The 23,705-nt window shown below is 42.5% G+C and overlaps 1 protein-coding gene across 1 annotated transcript in view; it reads right to left on the reverse strand.

The window, feature by feature from the left end:
- The window catches only part of LAMA1 (laminin subunit alpha 1), a 156,688-nt gene that overhangs the window by 126,248 nt on the left and 6,735 nt on the right, over window positions 1–23,705 (reverse strand). The window contains exons 2-3 of the mRNA XM_082418548.1: window positions 6,989–7,159; window positions 6,683–6,795 (exon numbers count right to left, since the gene is read on the reverse strand). Coding sequence (XP_082274674.1) covers window positions 6,683–6,795; window positions 6,989–7,159 — 284 coding nt within the window. The remainder of the gene's footprint in view (window positions 1–6,682; window positions 6,796–6,988; window positions 7,160–23,705) is intronic.

The following is a 23,705-nucleotide window of genomic DNA, read 5'->3' on the forward strand; positions in this document are numbered from 1 at the left end:
CTATTATGCAAATCATGGGTAAGCCATAGAGTAGGATGTTAACGCAGCTTTAAAATTATTAATAATGATTTTAGTTATATTGGGAAATGATCATGCTATAAAGTTAAATAAAACATCAGGACACAAACATATTTGTCATAAACCTCAGCCGGAAGGATGATATCGTCCAAGAATGCAGACAGGGATGAGTTCTACCCTTGAATTACTTCAACTAAGGCTCAGTTCTGCCATTTGTCAAAAGGAGATAATGCAGAACCAAACTCATAGTGTGATTACGAGGGTTCCATGAGCTAGTCCAGAGCAAGGGTTCCGCAGAAAGCCTGGCCTGCAGGAGTATGGAATAAACGGCAGCCCTATGACTGCATTATTAATTTAAATACATAGACATGCATGCAAAAGTCTAAAAGCAAGTACACTGATGTTACTGGTGGTCGTGTCAGAGTGAAGGGATGACAGGTTTTTCTGTCTCTTTACACTTATCTGTACCTTCCAATTTTCCTACAGTGAGCCTATATTACTTCCCTAATTAAGAAAAAAACAAGAATTATTGACTTATGAGTTTATTTTCTGGAAATCTGCATAACTGCACTTCCTAGCTAACCCTATTAGCTAACTCTAATTAGATTGTATCTTGCTTAATGTTTCCCATGTGATACCTGAAGATTTTTAGGACTCCTAAGTCACTTGCAGACTACCAGTGTGACGAGGGAAAGGAAACTCATATTTTTTATAAGGAATTTGTCAGGTGCTCAACCAGGAACCCGCCTTCATTCTTTTTTTTTTAAATGGAAGTACAGTTGATTTACAATGTTGTATCAGTTTCAGGTATAGAGCAACGTGGTTCAGTTTTATATGTATATTCTTTTTCAGATTCTTTTCCATTAAGTTATTACAAGACATTGAATATAGTTTCCTGTGCTATACAGTAGGTCCTTGTTGTTTATCCATTTTATATAGAGTAAGTGTTGCATTTTACTTTGTAAGTTGTCCGAAAGCATAGCACCCAACCACCCTTGACACATCTCCGCCACAATGCCACACGACCAGAAAGGAATAATAAATAAATACATACAGAAATAAACAGAACTGCTTCCACTTCCCCAACCACTGTCCTTAAAGTCACAGTGTCACCTACGGTAGCCTCTCAGATGAGATCCCAGGACACCTAGTCTGTCCACGTATTAGAAGGCAGTCCATGATTTCGCCATGAGGATTATGAATTTTGCATTTTCATTCCGAAGTTAATCTAAAAACTTATAAAAGCATATTCAGAATCTGGCTGACCACTGTATAACAAAATTCTGACCCAGGATTTCAAGGCTGCCAATCTGTGTTCATGTCACTGCTCTGGCACGGTGATCACCTACTGAGATGACAGTATTACTGCCGGTGGCAAAGTGGCTGCAAATCCACCTGCTGTACTCTGCTTCTCGAGGTTTGAAGGCACTAGTGGGAGGCAGGGAGGCCAGAGGAGGGAGGCAGGGAGGCTGGAGGAGGGAGACTGGGAGGTTGGAGGCAGGGAGGCTGGAGGAGGGAGGCAGGGAGGCTGGAGGAGAGAGACTGGGAGGCTGGAGGCAGGGAGGCTGGAGGAGGGAGGCAGGGAGGCTGGAGGAGAGAGACTGGGAGGCTGGAGGCAGGGAGGCTGGAGGAGGGAGGCAGGGAGGATGGAGGAGGGAGGCAGGGAGGCTGGAGGAGGGAGACTGGGAGGCTGGAGGCAGGGCGGCTGGAGGAGGGAGGCAGGGAGGATGGAGGAGGGAGGCAGGGAGGCTGGAGGAGGGAGGCAGGGAGGACGGAGGAGGGAGGCAGGGAGGCTGAAGGAGGGAGGTAGGATTTTTCCCCTCTGTCTACTTGCTGCTCCGGTCAGTGTCCTTCGCCCAGCAGCAGCTGGCCCCAGTCTTTGGCTTTCTGGAACTCCCCACATGAGCCTCCTCACCGTGGCTCAGAGGTGGGGTACTCTCCTGCAAGCCTCTAGCTGTGAGTAACCCCCATCGCCTCCCTCAGTTCCTCCTCAGGGGTTAACTCTGAGTTAGCCAGGCACTCTCTTTCCCAGTCCTCTCACGCCGATTAACCAGTTCCTCCTACTAGACATGTCCCTTTAAATAACTGCTGTGGTTTCTGTTTTCCTGATTGGACCCTGGCTGATACAAAACAGCATGCATTTCACAGTATTTTAACATTTTTTAACTGTGGTAAAATACATATAACATTAAAATGACCATTCCAGCCATTTTAAGTGCACAATTCAGTGGCATTAGGTACGTTCACATTGTTGTGCAACCATCACCGCCATCCGTTTCCAGGATCTCATCATCTTCCCAAACTGAAACTCTGCACCCATTAACACTCACTCCCCATCCCCCTCTGCTCAGCACCTGGCGCTTTCTGCCTCCATAGATATGACTATTCTACGGACTGCATGTAAGTGGAATCATACAGTATTTGTCCTTTTGTGTCTGGCTCATTTCACTTAACACATTTTCAAGGTTCATCCACGTTGTTCATATATCACAATTTGCTTCCTTTTTAAGGCAAAATAATCCATTCTATGTACAGACCACATTTCGTTTATTGATTCACTGTTGATGGACACTTGGTTCCTTCCACCTTCCAGCTACTGTGAATAGGCTACTATAACACATGGGTGTGCAAATATCATTTTGAATTCCTGCTTTCAATTCCTTTGGGGATATAGCTAGAAGTGGAATTGCTGGATCATATGGAAATTCTGTTTAACTTTTTGAGAAGCCACCATACTGTTTTCCATAGTGTCGCACCATTTTACATTCCCAACCAGCAATGTACGACGGTTCCAATCTCTCCACACCCTCACCAACCTTTATTTTCTGTTTTTCGATCATAGCCATGTTAATGGGTGTAAAGTGGTATCTCATTGTGGATTTTCTTTTCTCTGATGATGAAAGATGTTGAACATCTTTTTATCTGCCCAGTGTCTTAACTTAGAGTATCTCAAACTGGAAATCCTTGAGTTCTTAAGTTGAGAAACTCTACCATAGGAATACATTTTAATATATTTAATAGAATATATACAGTTTGATATAATTAACAACTAAAAGAATGTTGACAATCATAAAATTCAAGATCTATCAAAGGTGTATGCTCACTCTCTCAGACTGATTTCTTTAAAATTTTAAGTTATCACAAGAGATCCTGGGCTCATGTCCATGGTATCATGCTAAAGAATAAACCCTTAAGTCATTGAACAGTGAGCAATAGTTTATGACTGGACACCACCCATGTATATGTTAGTTTTACATTTGTTAAAGTGACGTGTCAGTTTTATCTTTTTTCTTAAAACAAAACTACCGCACTCATTCAATTCCCACAGATTGTTTTCTTTTTAAGTAAGACACTGCTAGATATCAGCGTAAATTCTAAAATATGGTGAATCGATGCAAGAAATGAATAGCAGGCATTATTTTAAAGAAGTAAAGAAATAAATCTAATCGTTCCTCTTGTAACGTGTTACTAAAGCAAACACTCCGTAGTTAAATCTTATTGCAAGTCACACAACGTTTATGGACTTTCTGATAACACCACTTTTTATCTTTTCTTTAGTTTATCTTTCAGGTAACCAAACATTATATACAGAGGCTAAAATGCCATCATTTCTACAGCTGTCATCAACTAGAGAACGAAGAATGGTATCAATGTCTTTGGCATTTGCCAAAACAGAACGAAGCTGACTGATCTGGTCATAAAACCTCAGGGGCTGACATATTTATTAAGTTACATGAACACATTTACAACATGAAATTGTTGATTTCTGATAACACTGAGGTCTGCCTAATTTTACTTTAGAAACCTGTACTTCAGAGTTTACATTTTTATAGGAGTGAAACAAAGCAGTCAATGGGTTATTAGTTGATGGTCATCTTTTAATCAGGCTGTGAACCAAAAAAAGGAAGGAAGTGTGAAAATAAAGCACTGATTCACAGTGCAATTACACACTCACTGCCTCACCTGTGCCAATGTCTGGGCGTGAAGTCAAGCCTCCATAAACGTTAACAGGGAAGGAAAAGGGAAGAGGAAGAAGAAAGGAGGAAGCAGACAGATGTGGTCCCTGCCCTCATGGGCTGTACAATCTAGAAATTAACTAGCAGCTGGTGAATGGTTGGCCGTGACAGGGAAACACGCAGACTTTTGACGACCGAAAAGTCATCCGAAGGTATAACCACGTTCTAGAGCTGAGCGTCAATGAGGCCCAGGAAACAAGGACGAGATGAGGAGGAAGGGAGCGATCCGGCTGTCAATACCTAAGCAGGACCCAAATATAGCCTCACTCCTCATGGGACAACCAGCTCTGGATGCAACAGAGCAGCCAGGATTGCCAACGGTGGGTTCTGGCCAAAAATATTTAACTGGAAAGTAATCAAGACTTTAGAGCTGAGTTTAGTTCATAAGAAATAGAGGGCATAAAGGAACATGTTAACAAAATCACAATGAAACCACCAGACAAATCCAGAATGTGGGATATTCTACAAGACAACTGGCCTCATCTATTCAAAAATTGAATATCATTTTTTAAAAAGTAAGAGAGGACAATTCAGATGAGAAGAGATTTAACAAGCACATAACAGGCATCAAATGCAATGGTGTTCCTTACTGATCCTGGTTTGAAAAAGAAAAACAAAAGCTATAAAAGACATTGGTGGCTAAATCGGGAAAATTGGATATGGGTGGAGAAATAGTTACTAGGATATTACTGTTAGTTTTGTTAGCTAATGGCCTGGTGCCTATTCAGAACAAATGTCCTATTTTCTGAAGATACAAAAAATCTTGTATTGGTCCAATGTCACCATGACTGCAATTCACTTGGAAAGTGTTCCCAAGATGAAACAAATGTGGCAAACTGCTTAAAAATTCCTGAATCTCGGGGGTGGGTAAGTGTGTGTCACAATAATACTGTTTTCTACATATTCAAAAATTTTCACAATAAAAAGGCTCAATAAATAAATATATCTGAGAAAGGTTTGCTCAGCGATAATCATATTGCACTTTTTTTAAACTGAAAGCACAGTAGAAACTTTACGTTGCGTAAAAGGTAAAGAAAATTCTGAGTATTTTGTTATTTTAAATAATCTCAATCTAGAAGCTTATCTAAAAACACTAGAAAGTACTTAGAAGCCTATAACTCTGTATCTATGCTTGTGTTTGAATATACCTTAAAGACCTAAAACTGAGGCCCCCGAATTCCTCAAGCTGATTCAGTCCAACTTACGGCAAAAAGATCTCCTGTTAGGAGAAGTCAAAATTGACAAATTGCAAGATAAACAACAGTTGAACATGGATTTGAAGTCTATTTGTAAAATGTCCAGCTGTTAATTTGGCCAAACTCACGTAGTATCGCATTTGTAATAATGAAAATGTTGTAGTTTTTCCCTTAAAGAAGGAAAATACATTGAAAAGATGATGAGAAAACCAACATTTCCTGCAGAAGCAACCTTACCACTGAAACAAAAACAAAAACCAGGGCAAAAAGGGACTTTTTTCTCTTTTCCTTCAGGCAGATTTGAAAATACAAAGGCATGACATATTAATTCAGGATTCGTGGCTGGAAACACCCAGAAGTATTATTTCACTTATGTTGATACTATGAACCTGAACTTTAAAAATGTCTCCTGAACTTCACATTTTACTACCTCATTTACTGTTACGATTAGAGCTCAAAAGTTCCTTGTACATGAACAGACACAGTATTGTCTTGTTTTCTATTTAAAATCCTGCATATTTTTTCATGATCACTAATTCAAAGAATTATGACTTTTCATCGTGAGATCTCCAAAATTCCTATTTCAATCCTACAGTGCACATTTCAACTAGTTGTCTCTTTCAAGGATATTTCACACGACAGTGATGAGTTCTAACCCAAGAGAAACAGAATGGACATAAATAAGGAGACTATGCCATCACTTTTCTGGAGAACTGAAATCAGAAATTTGACAATAGCTGCAACCTTTCTTTTTCATCCTTTCCACTCAGATTTCTTTCCTTCTCCTTCCCTTCCCCAGAAATATTTGGAGCAGCCAGAGCCCGTATCATATTTCTCTCCATTCTCCTATGTGGTCTTAAAGCAAAGCAAGGGGATGCAAGTGGGGTCTGAGCCATTTAAACCCTGCCTTTCCCAGCTCGTGCTGAAGGCTTGCTCACAGCAGTAATGGACAACCCTAGGTACGCACAGCCCTCGCAGACAGTGTGACACGGGTGAGGCAGTGTCCAGAGGTTTAAGACTATCCTCTTTTGTTTCCAAGCTTTGTTTTCTACGTAGAACCCTTTTACAACAGCTGCATAGCGATAACAGCAAGATAACAAGCTCAAAAGGCCGGAAATGCATGTGTTTTGTGACCCCACCTGCAGTGTGTGTGGACACCTGGGTACCGCCTGGCGTGGCATCCTGGGCGGATGGACGATCAGCGTCCTGACATAGCTTCTAAGAACATCAAACCACATGGAAACACTCCACTCATCTCCCCAAGGATACCCGGGCATGATAAACGTGACAAGAAACGGTACCAACTTCTGTGTCTCAACTTAAATCCACCGGGTGGAAAAACAGTGAGACCAGAATGTAAACATATTAAGAAACAAGTGGACTTTCCGGAAGCTCATGAGATTACCACCCAGCAACCCACAGGCATCCTGCAGTGGCTCTGGCCTTACCCACCTGTCTCAAGTCCAGAGTGATTGTGACCCAGTGGTACTCTCTCCCGTTTTGGATGCTGGGACTCTGCCACCAGTTATTTGTGCCATCGATGGCATTTGATATGGGATGGCGTTCTGTTGAAAGAAAACAAAAACACGCAATGCTCTCAGCTTCTGGTTTAAGTTTTTTAACTTCTAAGCTGTAAAATCAGTGGAAATGAACAGCGGTGAGGAGAACGCAGGTCTGCGGCTCCCTAACACAAGTCTCCAGTAGTCGGTTCGGAAGGTGTACATTCCCACGGGTCCTCCCGAAGGGGGCGCCACTTGCCTTTGGGGTTGGCACTGCTGCCGTCGCAGAGCCGGCACTGGGCGTTGCGCATGGCCCTCCTGGGCACGTGCTCCACCAGCTTGCAGTAGGTCTCCGGCCCCTTCTCCCCGCAGGTCGCGTTGGTGCTGATGTGGGCATTGCTGGCAAGGTTGAGAATGGCAGGGAACAGCCCTGAAAGTCAAAAGGCACCAGATCAGCTCCGCCACTTGAAACCAAAAGGTCAGATCACTTCATCTCACTTTGCAAGCAAATCAGAAAGAGATGGCAAACTTACAGTTACCAAAGGGGAAAGGAGAGGAGAGGTATGAATTAGGAATTTGGGATTAACAGATACACACTACTGTGTATAAAACAGAGAAATAACCAGGACCTACTGTATAGCACAGGGAACTCTACTCAATATCATATAATAACTTATAATGGAAAAGAATCTGAAAAAGAATATATCTATATATATAACTGAATCACTTTACACCTGAAACATTGTAAATCAACTATACTTCAATTAAAAAAAAAAAGAAAGAAAGAGGGGAGTTCCCTGGTGGCCTAGTAGTTAGGACTTGGCACTTCTACAGCCATGGCCCGGGTACAATCCCTGGTTGGGGAACTGAGATCCCACAAGCCGCGCAGTGCGGCCAAAAAAAAAAATTAATTTAAAAAAATAAAATAATAAAATAATAAATAGAAAAAAAAGAAATAAAAAGATGGTAAGTTCACATGCTGAGTGGAGGGAGCCCTATAGGAAAGCAGTATATACGTCAATTTCATTTACATGAAATTCTAGGACAAGCAAAGCTCATCTATAGGAAAAACCGAACAGCAGTTGCAAAGGATGGGGACTAACCATGAAGAGACTGGAGGGAACTTTGTGGGGTTGGGCTCCATTCTCTACCTGATAAAGGTTTGCATTGCACAGGCACATGCAGGTGTGAAAAATCACAGAATGCACAAGGTTTGGGTAGATTCGTGTATTCCGCTATAGGTTGATGTGACCTCAAAAAATAAAAAAAGTCATAAAAAAATTTTTTTTAAAAAGAGTCATAAAAATATTGATGCAAATGCTGAACAGTTTAGGAGCAAAGTATACTTAGGTCTTTAACTCACTTGGAAATGCATCAAAAAATTAAGCTGGATTGAAGGGTAGAGATGGATACATGGACGGACAGGTGAGGAAGAGAGTAGGTAAATGTTCGTTGCAGAATCTAGGTAGGAGCATAGATGTTCACTGTACAGTTCTTTCCACTTTTCTGATTGAAAATGTTCATAATAAAATGTTGGGAAAGTAGGTTTTAAGACAAGGTTCAAATGACCCCAAACCCGTATTTGCCACTGAAATTCAAGCAACTTTCACTTAGGACATCCATCCTGTGTTCACTTTGTTCCAGATGCCTCTGCTAGTACTTACAAGGTCTTTCCTATGATTATCTAGGATTTCTCTCTCTTTGCTTTTCTTTACTGCCTGTTTGCTTTGGTGAAGAAAACGTTAGAACACAAAGATCCAGTTTTCAAAATTCTCTTCAAGTCAGTATGAATCTCCGTCTTTGTATAACCTCTTTGTCTCCAGAGATTTTTATCTTTAAGCAGCTGATCCAAACTCTTCAGAAAACAACCTTTGGATGACTGTGAGAAAAATAACTCCATTAGGTTCTTCAGAGATTTGACTTTATCTCGGTAAAGAGGATCATAGCAGTGAAGATTCTATAAAGTTCTAGAAAGGATGGGGCAAGTGATACAGAAGAGGGCTTCTTCACGAATGGATGTTGTGAACTCAGGTAGTGTGAGGAGGGGTTTCAGTTAAGTGGGCTTCCTCTAATTTACCAGAACTTGACTCAAGATCACAGAAGATAAACTTTTCTTTATAAAGGGCATAGAGTCAATATTATTTCTAAAATATTTCTTTTCCAGTGAAATTTGAAAAAGCACAATATAATTTTAGTAATCTAGAAGGAATTCATGTATTTAATTTTTATTTTTTAGGTACTGCTTAATATTTTCAATGACCTTTTCTTTTTTTTTTTTCCTTTGGCCACGCCTCATGGCTTGTGGGATGTGGGATCTTAGTTCCCCAACCAGCAGTTGAACCCAGGCCCTCTGCAGTGAGAACGCGGAGTCCTAACCACTGGACTGCCAGGGAATTCCCAACCTTTTGTATTACAAATATTTTAAAATTTAAATTATAAAATAAAAATGGTTATTTTTATGAGTTGCTATATTAAAAAAAAACCATGCATCTATTAAAAAAAATAACTTATGGTTCAGTCAAAATAAAAAGGAATATAAATAGAAAAAAAATAACTTATTAGGTAGTCTTCCAAAGACTTTCCACATAAAACAGAGCTACCTATTAGCAGTTCTATCCTAGGAGAATGGCCCTACTCAAATCAATAGATCCTTAGCCTCTCAATAGAAAATAATTATGGAATATTGTATTCTAGAGCATTCCACTTAATTTTGAAACATAACACAGACTTACATCATATAAAGTTTTAATATGTTGTATATTTTTTTGTTTTTAACTTAAAGTTGGTCATTTTTATCATATTCTTTTAAAGGGATTTCTTTGTTAATTAAAAAGGCTTTATGAAAAAATAGATGCACCTTTACATTTAATTATGCAGGTCCCCAAATTATTATTTTTCTCAACCAGTAGTTAGACACTTACATTTTATGCAATGATCTAGTTCCTAAAGCGACATGTAATTCTTGGGAGTGGTATTTACATGGCGGGAGGAGCTGATATTTATTCTGTTTGGTACCGAGGTAAATATCAATTTTAATAACTGTGGTGTTACATCCAAATAGCTGCAGTGGTGTTTTCCGGGCTCTGGATCACGTCTATGCATTTCGATTTGCAGTGCAATCAACTCTACCCCTTCCCTTCTCACAGACTAGCCAAGCAAGGAGAAGAAAAAAGGTCACAGGAACTAATTTAACAATGCATTTCTCTATCAACAAATCCTTTACCAGTTAACTAAAAAAATGTTCCCACTTTCTCTTTTTTTCTCCCCCTCCAGTTGCTGGACATCAAGAGAACAGCCCACTTCCTGCCCGGGGCTCCCATCACCCCGACCTGCAAGGGCGGAGGGTGAAGGGGGCGGGGGTCAGGAGGGCACCTGCCTCTCTACTCTGGAGCCTGTGCTCAGAGTCACTGAGAAAAAGAAGTTTAAACCTTGTGAACATCAACATAACGTAACTTTGGTGAATAATATCTCGATTGTAGGAATCAGGTAGGTCTTACACTAGACAGGTTTTAAAGCACTTCCACACTTCCTTACCTGGCTGGTATTCCAAAAACACTTTTAATAAAAAGAAAGATAAGTCCCTTCGTTAGCATGGTTGTATAGAGACATCTTGAACTGACTAATTTCTAAAATCTATAGGGTTGCCTTTCACTAAAACTAAATCTTTCTTCTCAGATAAGCTCATATTTGGAAAAAAAAAATATTCACTAAAAATTATTCCTTACCTATTACATTTACTCTCACTTCATAGTTCTAGAATAATTATTATTCCTTGCTGCATATGACCACAGCTGCTAGAATATGAAAGAAAGTTGGAAATTTGTACTGGAGGAAGCATGTTTGAAGAAGATTTTTAAAAAATTCCTCAGGTTGCTGAATCTTTTCAAAGACTACTGAAATATTTCAATAAAGGGCAACTAACATGAGCTTCAGGTAGGAGGAGAAATAGGAAATCAAAGGGTCAGAAAGGGCACTGGGATCAAGAACCTGCCAAGAACAAAAGTTTGGCTTTACTCATAAAAATCAAAGGCAGAACGAAGTCTGCAGCAGGCACACGTGACACAATTTCCCATCACTTGGCTGTGCATTTAATATATTAGACAACTATACATTTTTGTTGAGAGACATTATTTACTTTAGTTAGTGTTAACTGTGATTTGTACTTTTGCCCCCATTCGGGACACACAATGGAATCATTTTTCCACCCCTAAACTTAACCAGTAGCTAAAGACTTCATGACACCAAACTCCATCGAGCATGAAATAAATTCCTTCTCACTCACCAGTAGTTTCTTTTCTTTTTTAAACCCCTTTATTCACAGTCTGGGTCCACTTGGCCTTCTTAAATGCATTTTAGGACCACTTTCATCTACTGGAAACTCCCTCATTAACAGTAGGTGAAAACTACCATGAAACTGAGGGCAAAAAATGCTACTACACATGATTAGCGCAGTTTTTAGCTGAGATACTTTCCATATTGAATAATTCGTTTTTAAAAGTTTCTGGGCTTTTTTCCAGCAAAAAATATTTTTGCTATCTTAAAAATAGGGTATCTAAAATACTGACTAGCACCAAGGCGCAAGGCTCACTGCAGCAATTTCTTTATCGATGTTTCTCAAATGATTCGGGGCCAACCGTTCGTGGCCTAAATGCATTTTGGGTGTAAGAGAAGCATGAGTTTTTTCTAATGAGTTTTTTTTTTGTTTTTTGGAAAAAAAAATTTGGGGGGTTCTACCAAATGTTATATTTGTCTAATCCATACTCAGAGTCATTGTGATATTCTGAAAAGAAAATGATTTGCAATTCTAAGGTAAAGGATCTGGGAAAACATGTTCAGATCATTTTTAATGGCATATTTAATATCTAACCTGGAGGTGTCCAGGCTTAAAATGGACTGTCCATTCTAATCATGGGTTTACTATTACCTCTATTAGAATCACTAGTGCCTGTAACAGCACCTTTGGGTAAAAAGTGAGCATGTGGGATTTTGAGTCAGAAAGCCCTTGACTTGAATTCCGGGTCTACCAGTTGCCTGCTGAGGGCTTCCGCTCTCAGGCTCCTTGTCTGTGTACTGAGAAGCACTATGCCCAGGAATATTTATAAGCATTAAATGAGATTGTGTCATAAAGGGCCTAATACAATGTATGAAGGGCTCAATAAATAATTGCTACGATTATTTTCATATTATCAGTGGATATCACTAATACAAATATAATTAGACTTTCATGGTTATATTTCATCTATTGGAATCTCTGTATCTCTGATTAAATTTTAGATGAAGTAGTTGGTTTGCATTTAAGGGTCACCAAGTACGAAAAGGATCTACCTTTATAGAGAAGGACCATGCAGCCCAGAAAGCTGTGCATCACGAAAGAGGCGTGGAGGAAACTCAGCCCCTCGGGTCACCCCACCCTCCTCCAAGGCAGGGGGTCCCTGCACAGAAGGCTGAGCAGGAGCGCTCCCCCGACTCACTCATCCCATCCCACCCTCCGGCCCTCCCTCTCCTCTTCTTCTTACTATTCTTTCTGTTGTTGCCTTTGCAACTCTGTGTAGTTGGATCCGAGTTAAACGTACATTTGTAAACAGCGATCTCCCCCTCATTTTTCTGTAAGCTGACAGGGAAGGCATCTCTGGGGTGACATTTGAGCAGCTGCCTCAAAAATGAGAAGGGACTAGCCATGCAGGGGTAGCACTATCGTTTAATACATTTGGCTTTCTTTGTATTCTCCTTGCAATAAAAACATGCTGAGAATAGGTCTGTGAGCTTTGTCAAAGGGGTCCACTGGCGCCAAAAGGTCAAGAACCCAGGCAGGGAAAGCACTTTGGCTAAAGTGCTGGGAGCCAGGAGTTCATGGCGTAGGTGACTCTGTAAGTCTGCTTTCCCACCTCCTCTGCCACGAACCTAGCTCATCCCTGGACAAGGGCAGCCCCCGACGTTTTGATCCAGGTGGATTGTGAAGGCGAGAGGGGCTTGGACCAAGGCAGGAGTTAATGTCCCGCTCAGGTGAAGTCCTCAGCCACCTGACCAGGTGGCCTGGAGAAGCAGCTGCCTCCAGCTCAGGGGCCCTAAGTGGAAAATGAGTCCTTAATGCCAGCCAGGTTGCGGGACCAGAAGACGAGATGCCTTGAGGAAACTAATGAAAACTTTCCCTCTCTCCCAGGGAATACAATCACCCTCATGAGATGCAGGTTATCATCTGACTTCCCACATTTGGCACACGAGCGTATTTTCAGGGCACGCTCTCTGTGGATGCTGAGGGCCACACATGAAAGGAGAGAGGGGTAGAGACAGAGGAACGTTTAAACTGAAATTACTTACAGTAATGCATCCCAACCCCTAAGATATGTTCAGGAGGCTCTTTACAAGCTGTGGCACAATTCATCTTAGCTCAAACTTTTTTTCCCAGAAAACAATACAAGGGGGTGAAGCCCTCAGCAGGCAGCTGGTAGACCCGGAATTCAAGCCAAGGGCTTTCTGACTCAAAATCCCACATGCTCACTTCTTACCCAAAGCTGCTGTTACAGGCACTAGTGATTCTAATAGAGGTGATAGTAAACCCATGATTAGAATGGACAGTCCATTTTAAGCCTGGACACCTCCAGGTTAGATATTAAATATGCCATTAAAAATGATCTGAACATATTTTCCCAGATCCTTTACCTTAGGTGTATTTGAAAAATATTATAAATGTATATTATGAAGTAGGTGTATTTGAAAAATATTATAAATGGAACTGTTTTCCCACTTTTACTTCTGATTGATCAGCCATTGACAGCGGCTTCTGACAATAAGGGATTCCTTATTCCTGTTTCTTTCCCACAAGAAACCTACAACTAACATTTTGCCAAACAGAACTACACCATTTAAAGACATTCTATTTCAAGTTATTTATTATAAATTAAAATCACTTTAATCATTACTAAATGATCTTGTTTTGTTTATCAAATACCAGTATTTTCAGAATGTTGAAACAATAAAACATTGACACTGAAGTTGAAATAGATGAAAGTTTTGCTTGCTTGGTGTCAAACAGGGCTTCTGTTTCCAATGAGAATTCTGCAAACTTACCAGTTATTTTATTTCTCAAAACTCTACCACTTGGGAGCACTTGTGAAGGAAAGTGATTTGAGTTCCCTGTGGGCTGTAGCAGACCCCTTTCAGCCGAGACAGAGAACGAATGGCCCCTCCCCCCACCCCCCAAAAACAAATACTTGGTTTTTGGACGAAACCAATTTAATCATTGATGGCAGTTAGTAAAAGAAAAAGCTTTAAAATATTCTAGAGATTCCAAGGCCCTTTCCAGCACAGTGGGAAAAAAAAAAAGATGGGAGAGAGAGAGAGAAAGACCCCACAGGAACTTGAGAGAGAAGTCAAATCCCAGCTCCTGGGAGTTTGGCATTTAACACGCTTGACTTTTTTTCTCACGTGGGAAGATGAAAAGAAATTTAATCTCAGAAAACCCAGATGGGGTGGTGGGCAAAAGGCCTTGGAAGGGTTTTGCCAGAGTCCATTTCCATAGCAATGGGCTTGAGGTGTCCTTGACAAAGACAGAGGTTTTCACTGTAAGATAAACAAGCTATGAGGACCTAGGCCTGAAAACTGTCTGTAGAAAATAACACCTTATCAAGACCACCTCCTCCTGCCACAAAGGTTCCTTAATGCTTATATTTGATGACACTGTGGGTTTTGACTCAATACCCAAGTTTAGTTGCAGAGACCATAACTACAATTCATCCATCAAGAGGTTTTCTCTTTTGTTGTCACAAAACTGAAATTTAAGGGCAACAATTAAAAAGCTCTACAGGATCGAAATCACTATAGCACACAGGCAAAGCGCGAAAGCACCTCAACATTCGTAAGTATTTTAATATTTCATATTATTCCCATTACCCTGGGAAGCCACTGCCCCTCCTCCCTCCTCTAAATTCTTACAGGAGGGAACTCAGCTTAAAGGGAAATCAAAAAGCAAGTGCAGTCTTTAGGTGGAATATTGACAGCTCTGTTGAATGAAAATGCAGTTATATTCTGCTTGTATCAATATCATTTATCATGTCTACAATGTTTATATCATTTGCTTAAATACCTAAAAACATCAATTAATTCAACATTTTCTAACCAGCTAAACGTTTCCAAAAACCACCAACTTTTCTACGAACGCTTCAAGGTCTTAGTTATTTCTTCCCCCTTCTTCTGCCACTTCTGTGCTCCATTATATAAATTTTACTTGCTTATGCTTTAAAGCTTTGGCATGCTCTTTAGGGACGTACCCAAGGCCACTTCATGGGTGTGCAGTCGCCCTTGGTTTAGAGCCCTGTTGACACTGTCTTGAAATTTCTCATAATGTAAACAAGGGGGCCCACATTTTCATTTTGCACCAGCTCTTAAAATTATGTAGTTGGTTCTGGATACGCCTTGTGAAAGCGTCAGTCAGGGACTGCCCTCACGAGCATCCACGGACCTCTGACTGGATCACCTGGCATTCGAGACGCCCGATGCATTACCGCCTCTAACACCAGGACAATGACCCCAAGGAGGCTGGATCTACCGGATTACAGCTCCATTCATTCCAGAACATACTGAGAGGGACAGCTTACAAACCACGAAAGCATTTGCAATATCTTCCACCTCAGAGACCAACAACAGACAAACACATTTGACAACTAGAGTAAACACCCCAATCAAAAGTCCAGAGTCACATTATCTTGGTATCATTCTCACTGGGGTTGATAACACTGTACTTTCTGAGTTCTAGTACCATTGTTTTTTCTGAGATTGGGCTGCTTCTTTATCTAGATACGTAAGCTTAACGTGATAATCTGTCTATTTTTTTAGAGCTTTTACTAAGTCAAGGATGTCTATGAGAATCGTGATCACTGTCTTCAGTTCCTGGCCTCACGCAGGCTCTTCATTCAACTTCAGTTGGGATTCTCCTCCTTTAAATCACTCAAAATGCCCTCGTCATACTGCAGACACCTAGTTCTTCCCTCTGTCACAGCAGCTTGCTGGCCGTCCCTGCAAGTGATCCAGACTCTCCGCATGACCCGATGTCCCAAGGAAAGCAGAAGAGGCCCATCCCCCATACAGGCACATTCTCAGGGGGAAAGCGGGAGGTGTATACTTTCCCCCAAAACTATTTCCAAACACAAGAGAAGCGACATAAAGGATATCGGGCTGAGGACAGAAACATCGGTTTTCCACCCCACGTGCCCAGCACTCCCTTGTTCAATATGATTAATCCCCACATGGATAACAGAACAAGGCATCACACGCATGGGAAGTGAACACACTGGGTCCTGGAATGAGTGGAATCTCAACAGTGGCTAAAATAAATCCAGTATAAGTTTCACAGGGAAAGATGCAGGACCTTCCACGTTTCCCCAAACCCACCAGCAAGCACAGCGCAATCTGGGCAAAGACGGAAAAGATGCTCTAGTTCCTGGTGACAGGGACACACAACGTGAAAACGGTGCTATGAGAAAAGTGAACATGACCTAAGGTTGAATTAATAGAAAATGACCCTTGACATCCACAGATTTGATCCTTCTAATTGAACTATGCACTAGATTTACGAAAGTCATTCTGTGCTCAACTGGGCAAAGAGAGGGTTGGAGCAGAGCTTCTCAAACTTTTATCAAATCAGCTAGAGATCTTGTTCCAAATGCAGATTCTGATTCTGCAGGGCAGGGCTGGGGCTGAGCTACTTCCTGGTTAAGTATCTCCCTGGGGCTGCTGCTTTGACTTCAGCAGATGAAATGGTCTCTTGGGTTTTTTCCAGCTCTAACTCTCTGGGGTTGGCCAATTCAGCCGAGCCCTGGCACAAAGTTCATCAGACTGATGAGTAAGATCACACTTCCTCCAGAGTTTTCTGTCACTATTTAACCAGAACTCCAGATTCCCCATCCTGCATTTACGTTTTGGAGACCTTTGGCAACTATTTTTAGAGGGAATTCGGGACTTTGGTTAAAACAAAGTTTTTTGGCTTATTGTAAAGAGGGAAAAAAGGTCAAGGCCTCCAAAATTAAGATGTAACATACAAACAAGGTCACGTGAGCATCAACCAGGACAATCTATTAAAGCAAACCAGCGTTTTGATTCCTCAGTCCTGTTCTACCCGAGCAATGCTGCCACTGGCTGGTTCATCCACGTTGAAAATGATGCTATTGAAGACACGGTGAAATGCCTCGGTGATGTTAAATTTTAAAGAAGGCCATGTACCTGCGCTGCCTATTGCTGACAGAGGCCCAGCCCTTTCAGCCTGTCCTGTCCTGATGGTGCTGGTATCCTGACCTGCTGTCTTTTCACACAGGCCTGGAGGGGGCTTTACACACGGGGGTGGGGTGGGCCAGAGGGGACAGCACGATATCCATCCCCCCGGCTGCCCTGGGACCTTGCCTTTGAGCTTCCAGGACATGGTCCAGGTCTAGGTGACAGAGGAGAGGAAGCGTTTTCAAAAGAGTCCCTGAGCAAAAACAGGGCCATTCTCAGAAGGTGGGGCTGTCTCCCCATCCTAGCGAGGAAAACAGCTGGAGAGACTTGGGGAAGGTCAAGGACACAGCAGTGCCCTTGAGCCCTCCTCCCCCATCATATTAAATTAAGATTTCTAATATTATTTTTCTTTCATTTTCTGAATTCTTCCCTATATTTTCATTATGATAATAGGGAAAATTTAGTCTATTTCCACACATTAGTAGTGAATCAGAACCCACCCTGGACCGCATGAATATGTGACTCTCAAACAGGCCACATTTATATACAACTTCTCTTTTTATTTTTTAAGTTGAAGTATAGTTGATTTACAATGTTTCAGGCGTACAGCAAAGTGATTCAGTTTTATATATGTTTGTGTGTGTGTGTGTGTGTGTGTGTGTGTGTGTGTGTGTGTATTCTTTTTCAGATTATTTTCCATTATAGGTTATTATTAAGATATGGAATATAGTTTCCTGTGCTATATAGTAGGTCCTCGTTTCATATACATCTTCTTTAATACATTTTCTTTTCAAACAAACCAGTAAAAACCAAATAGCCTGTCTCTCCTGCACACTGCAGTAGGATTCACATGTAGGTCCCCCAGTTTGAGCAAAGTGCACCTCTTCAACCAATGGACTGTGGACGGGGAGTTCTCTCTGTTTTAGTCCTAAGTGGCACTTTCCATACTTGCCCCTCCCCCTCGGGTCGGCATCTCAGCACAGACCTCCCCCTGCTGACTCTCCAATCCTCTGCCCTTTACACTGGACAAGCTAGCATGGTTAGGAGCCTAATTTGTTTACAGAAGGATGTCAGCCCTTCTTTCAACCTCTGAGATTGGTTCCCCACTGGCCAGTCCAGAATTTCTGTGAGTGCGGCAATTGTTCCCTCCTGGGGGTTGCAATTTCCAGAGCCCTCCCCCACTTGAGTGTCTTGAAACCGAGGATCTAAACTGATTGACTCAAGATGAGCATCCTCTAAACATAAACAGTAACTAGTACAGTATGTGAAATCAACTTTAAGAAACTTCAATATAAAGACAGTGACTTGGTGCATGTGATATCGTGTGTGTGTGTGTGTGTGTGTGTGTGTGTGTGTGTGTGTGTGTGTGTGTGTGTGTTACTTAGGTTAAACTACCCATCTGCAGCTGGTATTAAAATCAATGATGCGTCTCTTGGGGTGGCCAGGGCGTATTCCAATAAGGAAGACTGTCCAGGGTTGGGGCACTCACCACAATGTTCTCTGTCTCCATCAACACCCATACTTTGCTAATTAGCGAGGAAAATGTTTAAAATGGGCTATTAGTAAAATTAGTGGATTGTTAACGGAATCACAAACAACAGAAATAGAATCTCAGGAAGAGAATTTCATGGTAGTCAAGATATTTTTATAAATTAAAATATTTTAGTGGGACTTCTGGCTATGGTAAGTAAAGAGATTGACAAAAACAGTTATATAACTGAACAAAATTTTCAAAAACAACCATTTCAGGATTCTGAAAATAACCAACAAACAACAAGTTGGGAAGCTTTTCTTTATGAAAGGCTGCTAGGGTTTCAGGTCAGACTGTGAGAGAGAGAGCAGCTTTCTGCCTGGGTCTACTCCATACTCACCCCCGCTCCCAGGGCAGGGTGAGCCCTGAAAACCAGCAGCTTTAGTGCTGGAGACGGACGGCTGACTTGATTTGGAGCAGAGAGTGGAAACAGATGCTCCGTGATGCTGACAAAGTTGTAAACTAAATAGAAAACAAATGGGGAAACCCTGTAGTTCGGCTAGCTGAGGTTGCCATCCTAGTAGGGGAAGATACAGATGGCTAGACCAGCCAAACACTTAACAGGGGATCCTGGGCACATGGGCATCAAAGAAGGACCAGATCAGCTCTCCATACTTCCCAGGCTTTTTTTATTGAAAAAGAATAAAATAGTTAAGAAAAGATTTAACGAAGGAAATTCAAGACCAAGACACTGAAAACTGTGAAACATTTCTGAGAGAAATTAAATAATATCTAAATGAATGAAGACAGGTTTCTTATTCATAGACGGGAAGACTCAATATTATTCGACAGCACTTCTCCCCAAACTGATCTACAGATTCAATCTAATCCCTATCAAAATCTCAGCTGGCTCTTTTGTAGAAATTGACAAGCTGATACTAATGGAAATGCAAAGGACCTAGAACTATCAAAGCAATTTAGCAAAAGTGAAGTGCGGAATGGCTTAAATCACCCAGTTCAAAACTTATTACAAAGCCAAAGGAATCCAGACAGTGTGATGTTAGCACAGGGAGAGACACGTGGGTCAATAGAACAAAAGAGAGTCCAGAACTATACACTGAAAATCTAGCTGATTCCTTCAAATATTATGTCAGAATTATTTGAATATTGAATTTGAAATTACTTCATTTACAGAAAACTGTCTTATGCACAAATTTTCAGGGAATGTTTGACCACAGAAAATGAGGCACATCTTAACTTAGTCAATTTTAATAATTAAAACTAAACCAACAAGGTTGGAAGCTACTAAAGGCACACTAGATGTTATGCTCATACTTCTAAAGAGAATAGGCCATTCTTTCATTCAGTAATAAGTGATTTTTATCACACAAAAATCCATCTGTGACATAAATTCTGTATGCCTTTGTTCTGTTCCTGAGAAGACCAGGCTGGCTTAGCCCAAAATGCCTGGAGGAGAACAGCTGTTCCCCACTTAAACAACGTCCTCCAAAGGCAGGCAGGTAGAGTTCCTTTAAACAAAAACTCTATATAAAAATGTAACTCCAAGAGCTAGTCAACAAATGCCAACAAGACTGAAGTCAAGGCAAAATAGAGTGTTCTATAGTCACAGTCTTCAAACTAAAAGGAAACACGTTCAGTAGAAATGCAGTGTTTAATCAGAGTTCTCTCTCTGTTTACGGTGACACTATTTTACAGCAATAAGTGGGGTGATATTGGTGGTCCAGGCATTCAGAAACAAAAATCCCTCCAAATTTGAACTGATGGACACACGTAGCCTAGGATTCCTTGGGCACTTCTTATGCCTGCTTGACTACAGCTCTAGGGGTTCAAGGACCAGTGTGCAGAACTCTAGAAACTCAACAAATACTTATTGAATATGTGAGTTAATGAGTTGTGGGCTTGAGATGCCTAGAAGTCAGTGGCTTCAAATCTAGAAATAAGATTTTGTTAAATATAATCTGGGCTTTAAGCCTTATTCGTCATTCAGTATTATTTCAATTACAAAAACGTAATCCTTTTTTCTCCTTTGTACTGAATTGGTATATGGGGAAAAAAAGGTTAATAATCTCTTCAAGCTGTCAAGCCCCTCCTGATTTCCAGATTCTGTGGCTCTTCTCTCTGTGTATTGGACCCCATCTGCGAGCAGGGAAAGCATCTGGATTTAGTGTTTCTGCTAGGAGGTTGTCCCTGGTCATGTGTTTTGGTTCAGAATGTGAGCTTTGGTCCCCAGAATGTTTGACTATCTCCTACCGTAGCTTGGTTACCTGCATTCTTGTTCCCCATCCCTGCATCCTGTCTGGGTACCTGCTAAGGCCTCCCAGCCTTCTCGAGCTGGCATCTGTCCTTTCCCAGCCCACCTCTGCCCAGGAATCATCACTCCGCCTCCTCATTAGGGACTTTCTCAAATCCCAACCGCCTGTCTGTCTGAACCTCTCAATACTATCCATCCTCTGGGTTCCCTCACAGCCCCTGGTGCTTGTCTGAATTGGGACTTTCATTCATTCATCCAACCAATATTTACAAAATCAACACTAAACGCCAGACGCTGTGTAGGTATTAGAAAGAAGAACAAAAATCTCTGCCCTATAGGAGACACAGGCAAGGTAACAAGCCGTTACAAAATGACGTGCTGGTCAGAGGTGTGCACAGATTGCTATGGCAACAAGCAGGAGGCACACCTGGATGACTGGTGGACCAGAATAAGGCAGTGTCACAGGTGAACCACCATGTCACATTATGGGAACCACAGATGCGTCAGAATGGCCCCAAAAGGGTAAGCAGTGGGAGAAGCAGCTGTGGAGAGGTTGGAGCAGGGCCAGACCACAGAGGGCCTTGTAAGTCCTGCTCAGTAGAGGGAGAAGCCACTGAAACAATTCCACAGGGACGGGATGACCCCATCAGCTTCACGGCCCGTTAACCCCTGGGAGGCTTCAGATGCCAACGGCTTTCTGGGCCCAAGGGAAACTTTTATTGGCCACATTAGACTCATCCCAGCATCTGCAGCCGGCTGGCCATTCCTGCAGAACCTGCCCCAATGCAGCAGATGGGCCGGGTCCAGATTCCGGCTCCATCAGTCTGGGGTTAGTCAAGTACAGCACCCTCTAGTACCGTTAAGCCTTTAGTTGGGAGCTGGTCTGCAGGTCAGTGTAGGTGGGCTGTGGGTGGGTGTGGTGTGTCTGTGGTGTGTCTGGTGTGTGTGGTGTGTGTGGTGTGTGTCTGTGGTGTGTGTCTGTGGTGTGTGGTGTGTGTCTGTGGTGTGTGTGTGTGGTGTGTGTCTGTGGTGTGTGTGTGTGGTGTGTGGTGTGTGTGGTGTGTGTCTGTGGTATGTGTGTGTGGTGTGTGGTGTGTGTCTGTTGTGGGTGGTGTGTGTCTGTTGTGTGTCTGGTGTGTGTGGTGTGTGTGCGGTGTGTTTAGTGTGTGTGTGGTGTGTGTCTGTGGTGTGTGTCTGGTGTGTGTGTTGTGTGTGTGGTATGTGTCTGTGGTGTGTGTGTCTGTTGTGTGTGGTGTGTGTGTGGTGTGTGTGGTGTGGGGTATGGTGTGTGTTAGGGATGTAGAAGGAAGAAAGGCTCTTATTTTGCTGTTGGAGCTTGAAGGGAAGTCGTAAGCCAAACACTGAAAAAACCTTCTAACATGCAAATGACCAGGCCCCACCCCAGACCACATAAATTGTAGTCCCTGAGGCAGGGGCCCTGGGCATTCATGTGATTAAAATCTAACAAGCAGCCCAGACAGAGAATTTCTGAATTAACTGTACCTGCTCTCCACACGCACATTAGAGCTGGCCAAGCAGGTGAGCCGTGAGGCCCCCTGAGACAAAGGGCGTCTGGAGGAGTAGATGTCACCCAGCTGGGGGTTTGGTGAGGAAGCTAACGCAGGGCACTCGCTGCCCCTCCCCTCTGCCCTTCCCTCCCCGCCACGGAACCTGCTTGCTGCAACCTGAACTTATGTGACTGGGAGCAAGCAAAATATACATGCTAACTTCCACCTGTGCTATCTGAATCCCCTCAACCATGATTTCTCATGGAGAACATTTCTTTCTAGCTATGCACTTGGACTTCCTCAAAAACAATTCCATCAAGAATGTCCATAGTGGAATCATAATGAGGAAAGCGGCTGAGAACGAGGACCTCAGGACACACCCCGACTTGGGGCCTGGAAGGTCGAGGGTCCACTACACGTTCGGTGCATGAAACACGTTCGGAGCAAGTAAGTGAATGAGCAAACACGGGGGAAAATCTAGAAACACGGACTAGAAATGACAACGATTCCAAAAGAAAACATTATTCCCTACCCCAAGAAGGTATCAAGGATTTAAAATGCCCATTGCCTTACAAGAAGAGCAGGGGGAGCTCCCAAAGGCATCTCACAACGTTCATGGATATCTCAAACTCTCCCCACCCCAAACTTCTAGAATGAACAAAAGTGCAGCCGTGAAGCCAGGGCAGAGTTGTAAAGAGTTGGGAAAACCAGATCACGTACAAAAACAAAGACAGACATGCCTGAATTGGAGATTCAGAAGGAAGGGGCTGAAGGATGGACAGTGGGAATTTTGAGGATGGGGAAAGAGTGCTAGCCCACCACAGGACAGAGCAACAGGGACAGAAAGTACACCAAGTGGCAAAGATAGTTCTGGAAACAACTATCTAAACTAGAAACCCAAAAGGCTCAGCTTGAAGGCCGGTTGGAAAATTCCTTCCGCCTCTGGTATCCAGATAGGAATAAGGTTTCCTGAAACAGATTCTAGATCCTACTCAGACCTGTGGAATCCTAATTCCCTCCAGTGGTACGAAATCTAGGAAGCTGGAGGACCTCCTGCCCCGAGAGGAGCCGGGCTCAGGGCTGGGTTTGCGATCCAGGGGCTGGGTAAGGGTTTCATTGTTGTTAAGGCAACCCCGTTGCCTCTGCGGGGGCGGGGGGGGGGGCGGTTTGTTGGCATTACTGCCCTCTCACCGCCTAGGGCTCAGGTCCCAGCACTAGAACCTGTGCCCCCAAGTTATCTGTGTGTGGAAAGAAATGCGGGGAGCTAAGGTTTTGCTCTTTGAAAGAAAAATGTCCCCTCTTTTTGACCTTGATCGATGGCATTCTGGGCAAGCCATCCACAAGAGGACCAGATGGCAACTCTGGCTGGATGGGAACCCCGACTGATCACAAAATACAAGGCAAGTTCAAAAACGGCCATAGAGGCCATAAAAACAAGTCTGCCCTGGGGCGGGGACCAACTGGCCATGGGGGATCGGCTGAGGCTTCAGGTAGAGAGTGGGGATGCCACTCAGGTGAG

This window comes from Balaenoptera physalus, assembly GCF_965194825.1.
Source record: "Balaenoptera physalus genome assembly, chromosome: 12".
NCBI classification, from domain to species: domain Eukaryota; kingdom Metazoa; phylum Chordata; class Mammalia; order Artiodactyla; family Balaenopteridae; genus Balaenoptera; species Balaenoptera physalus.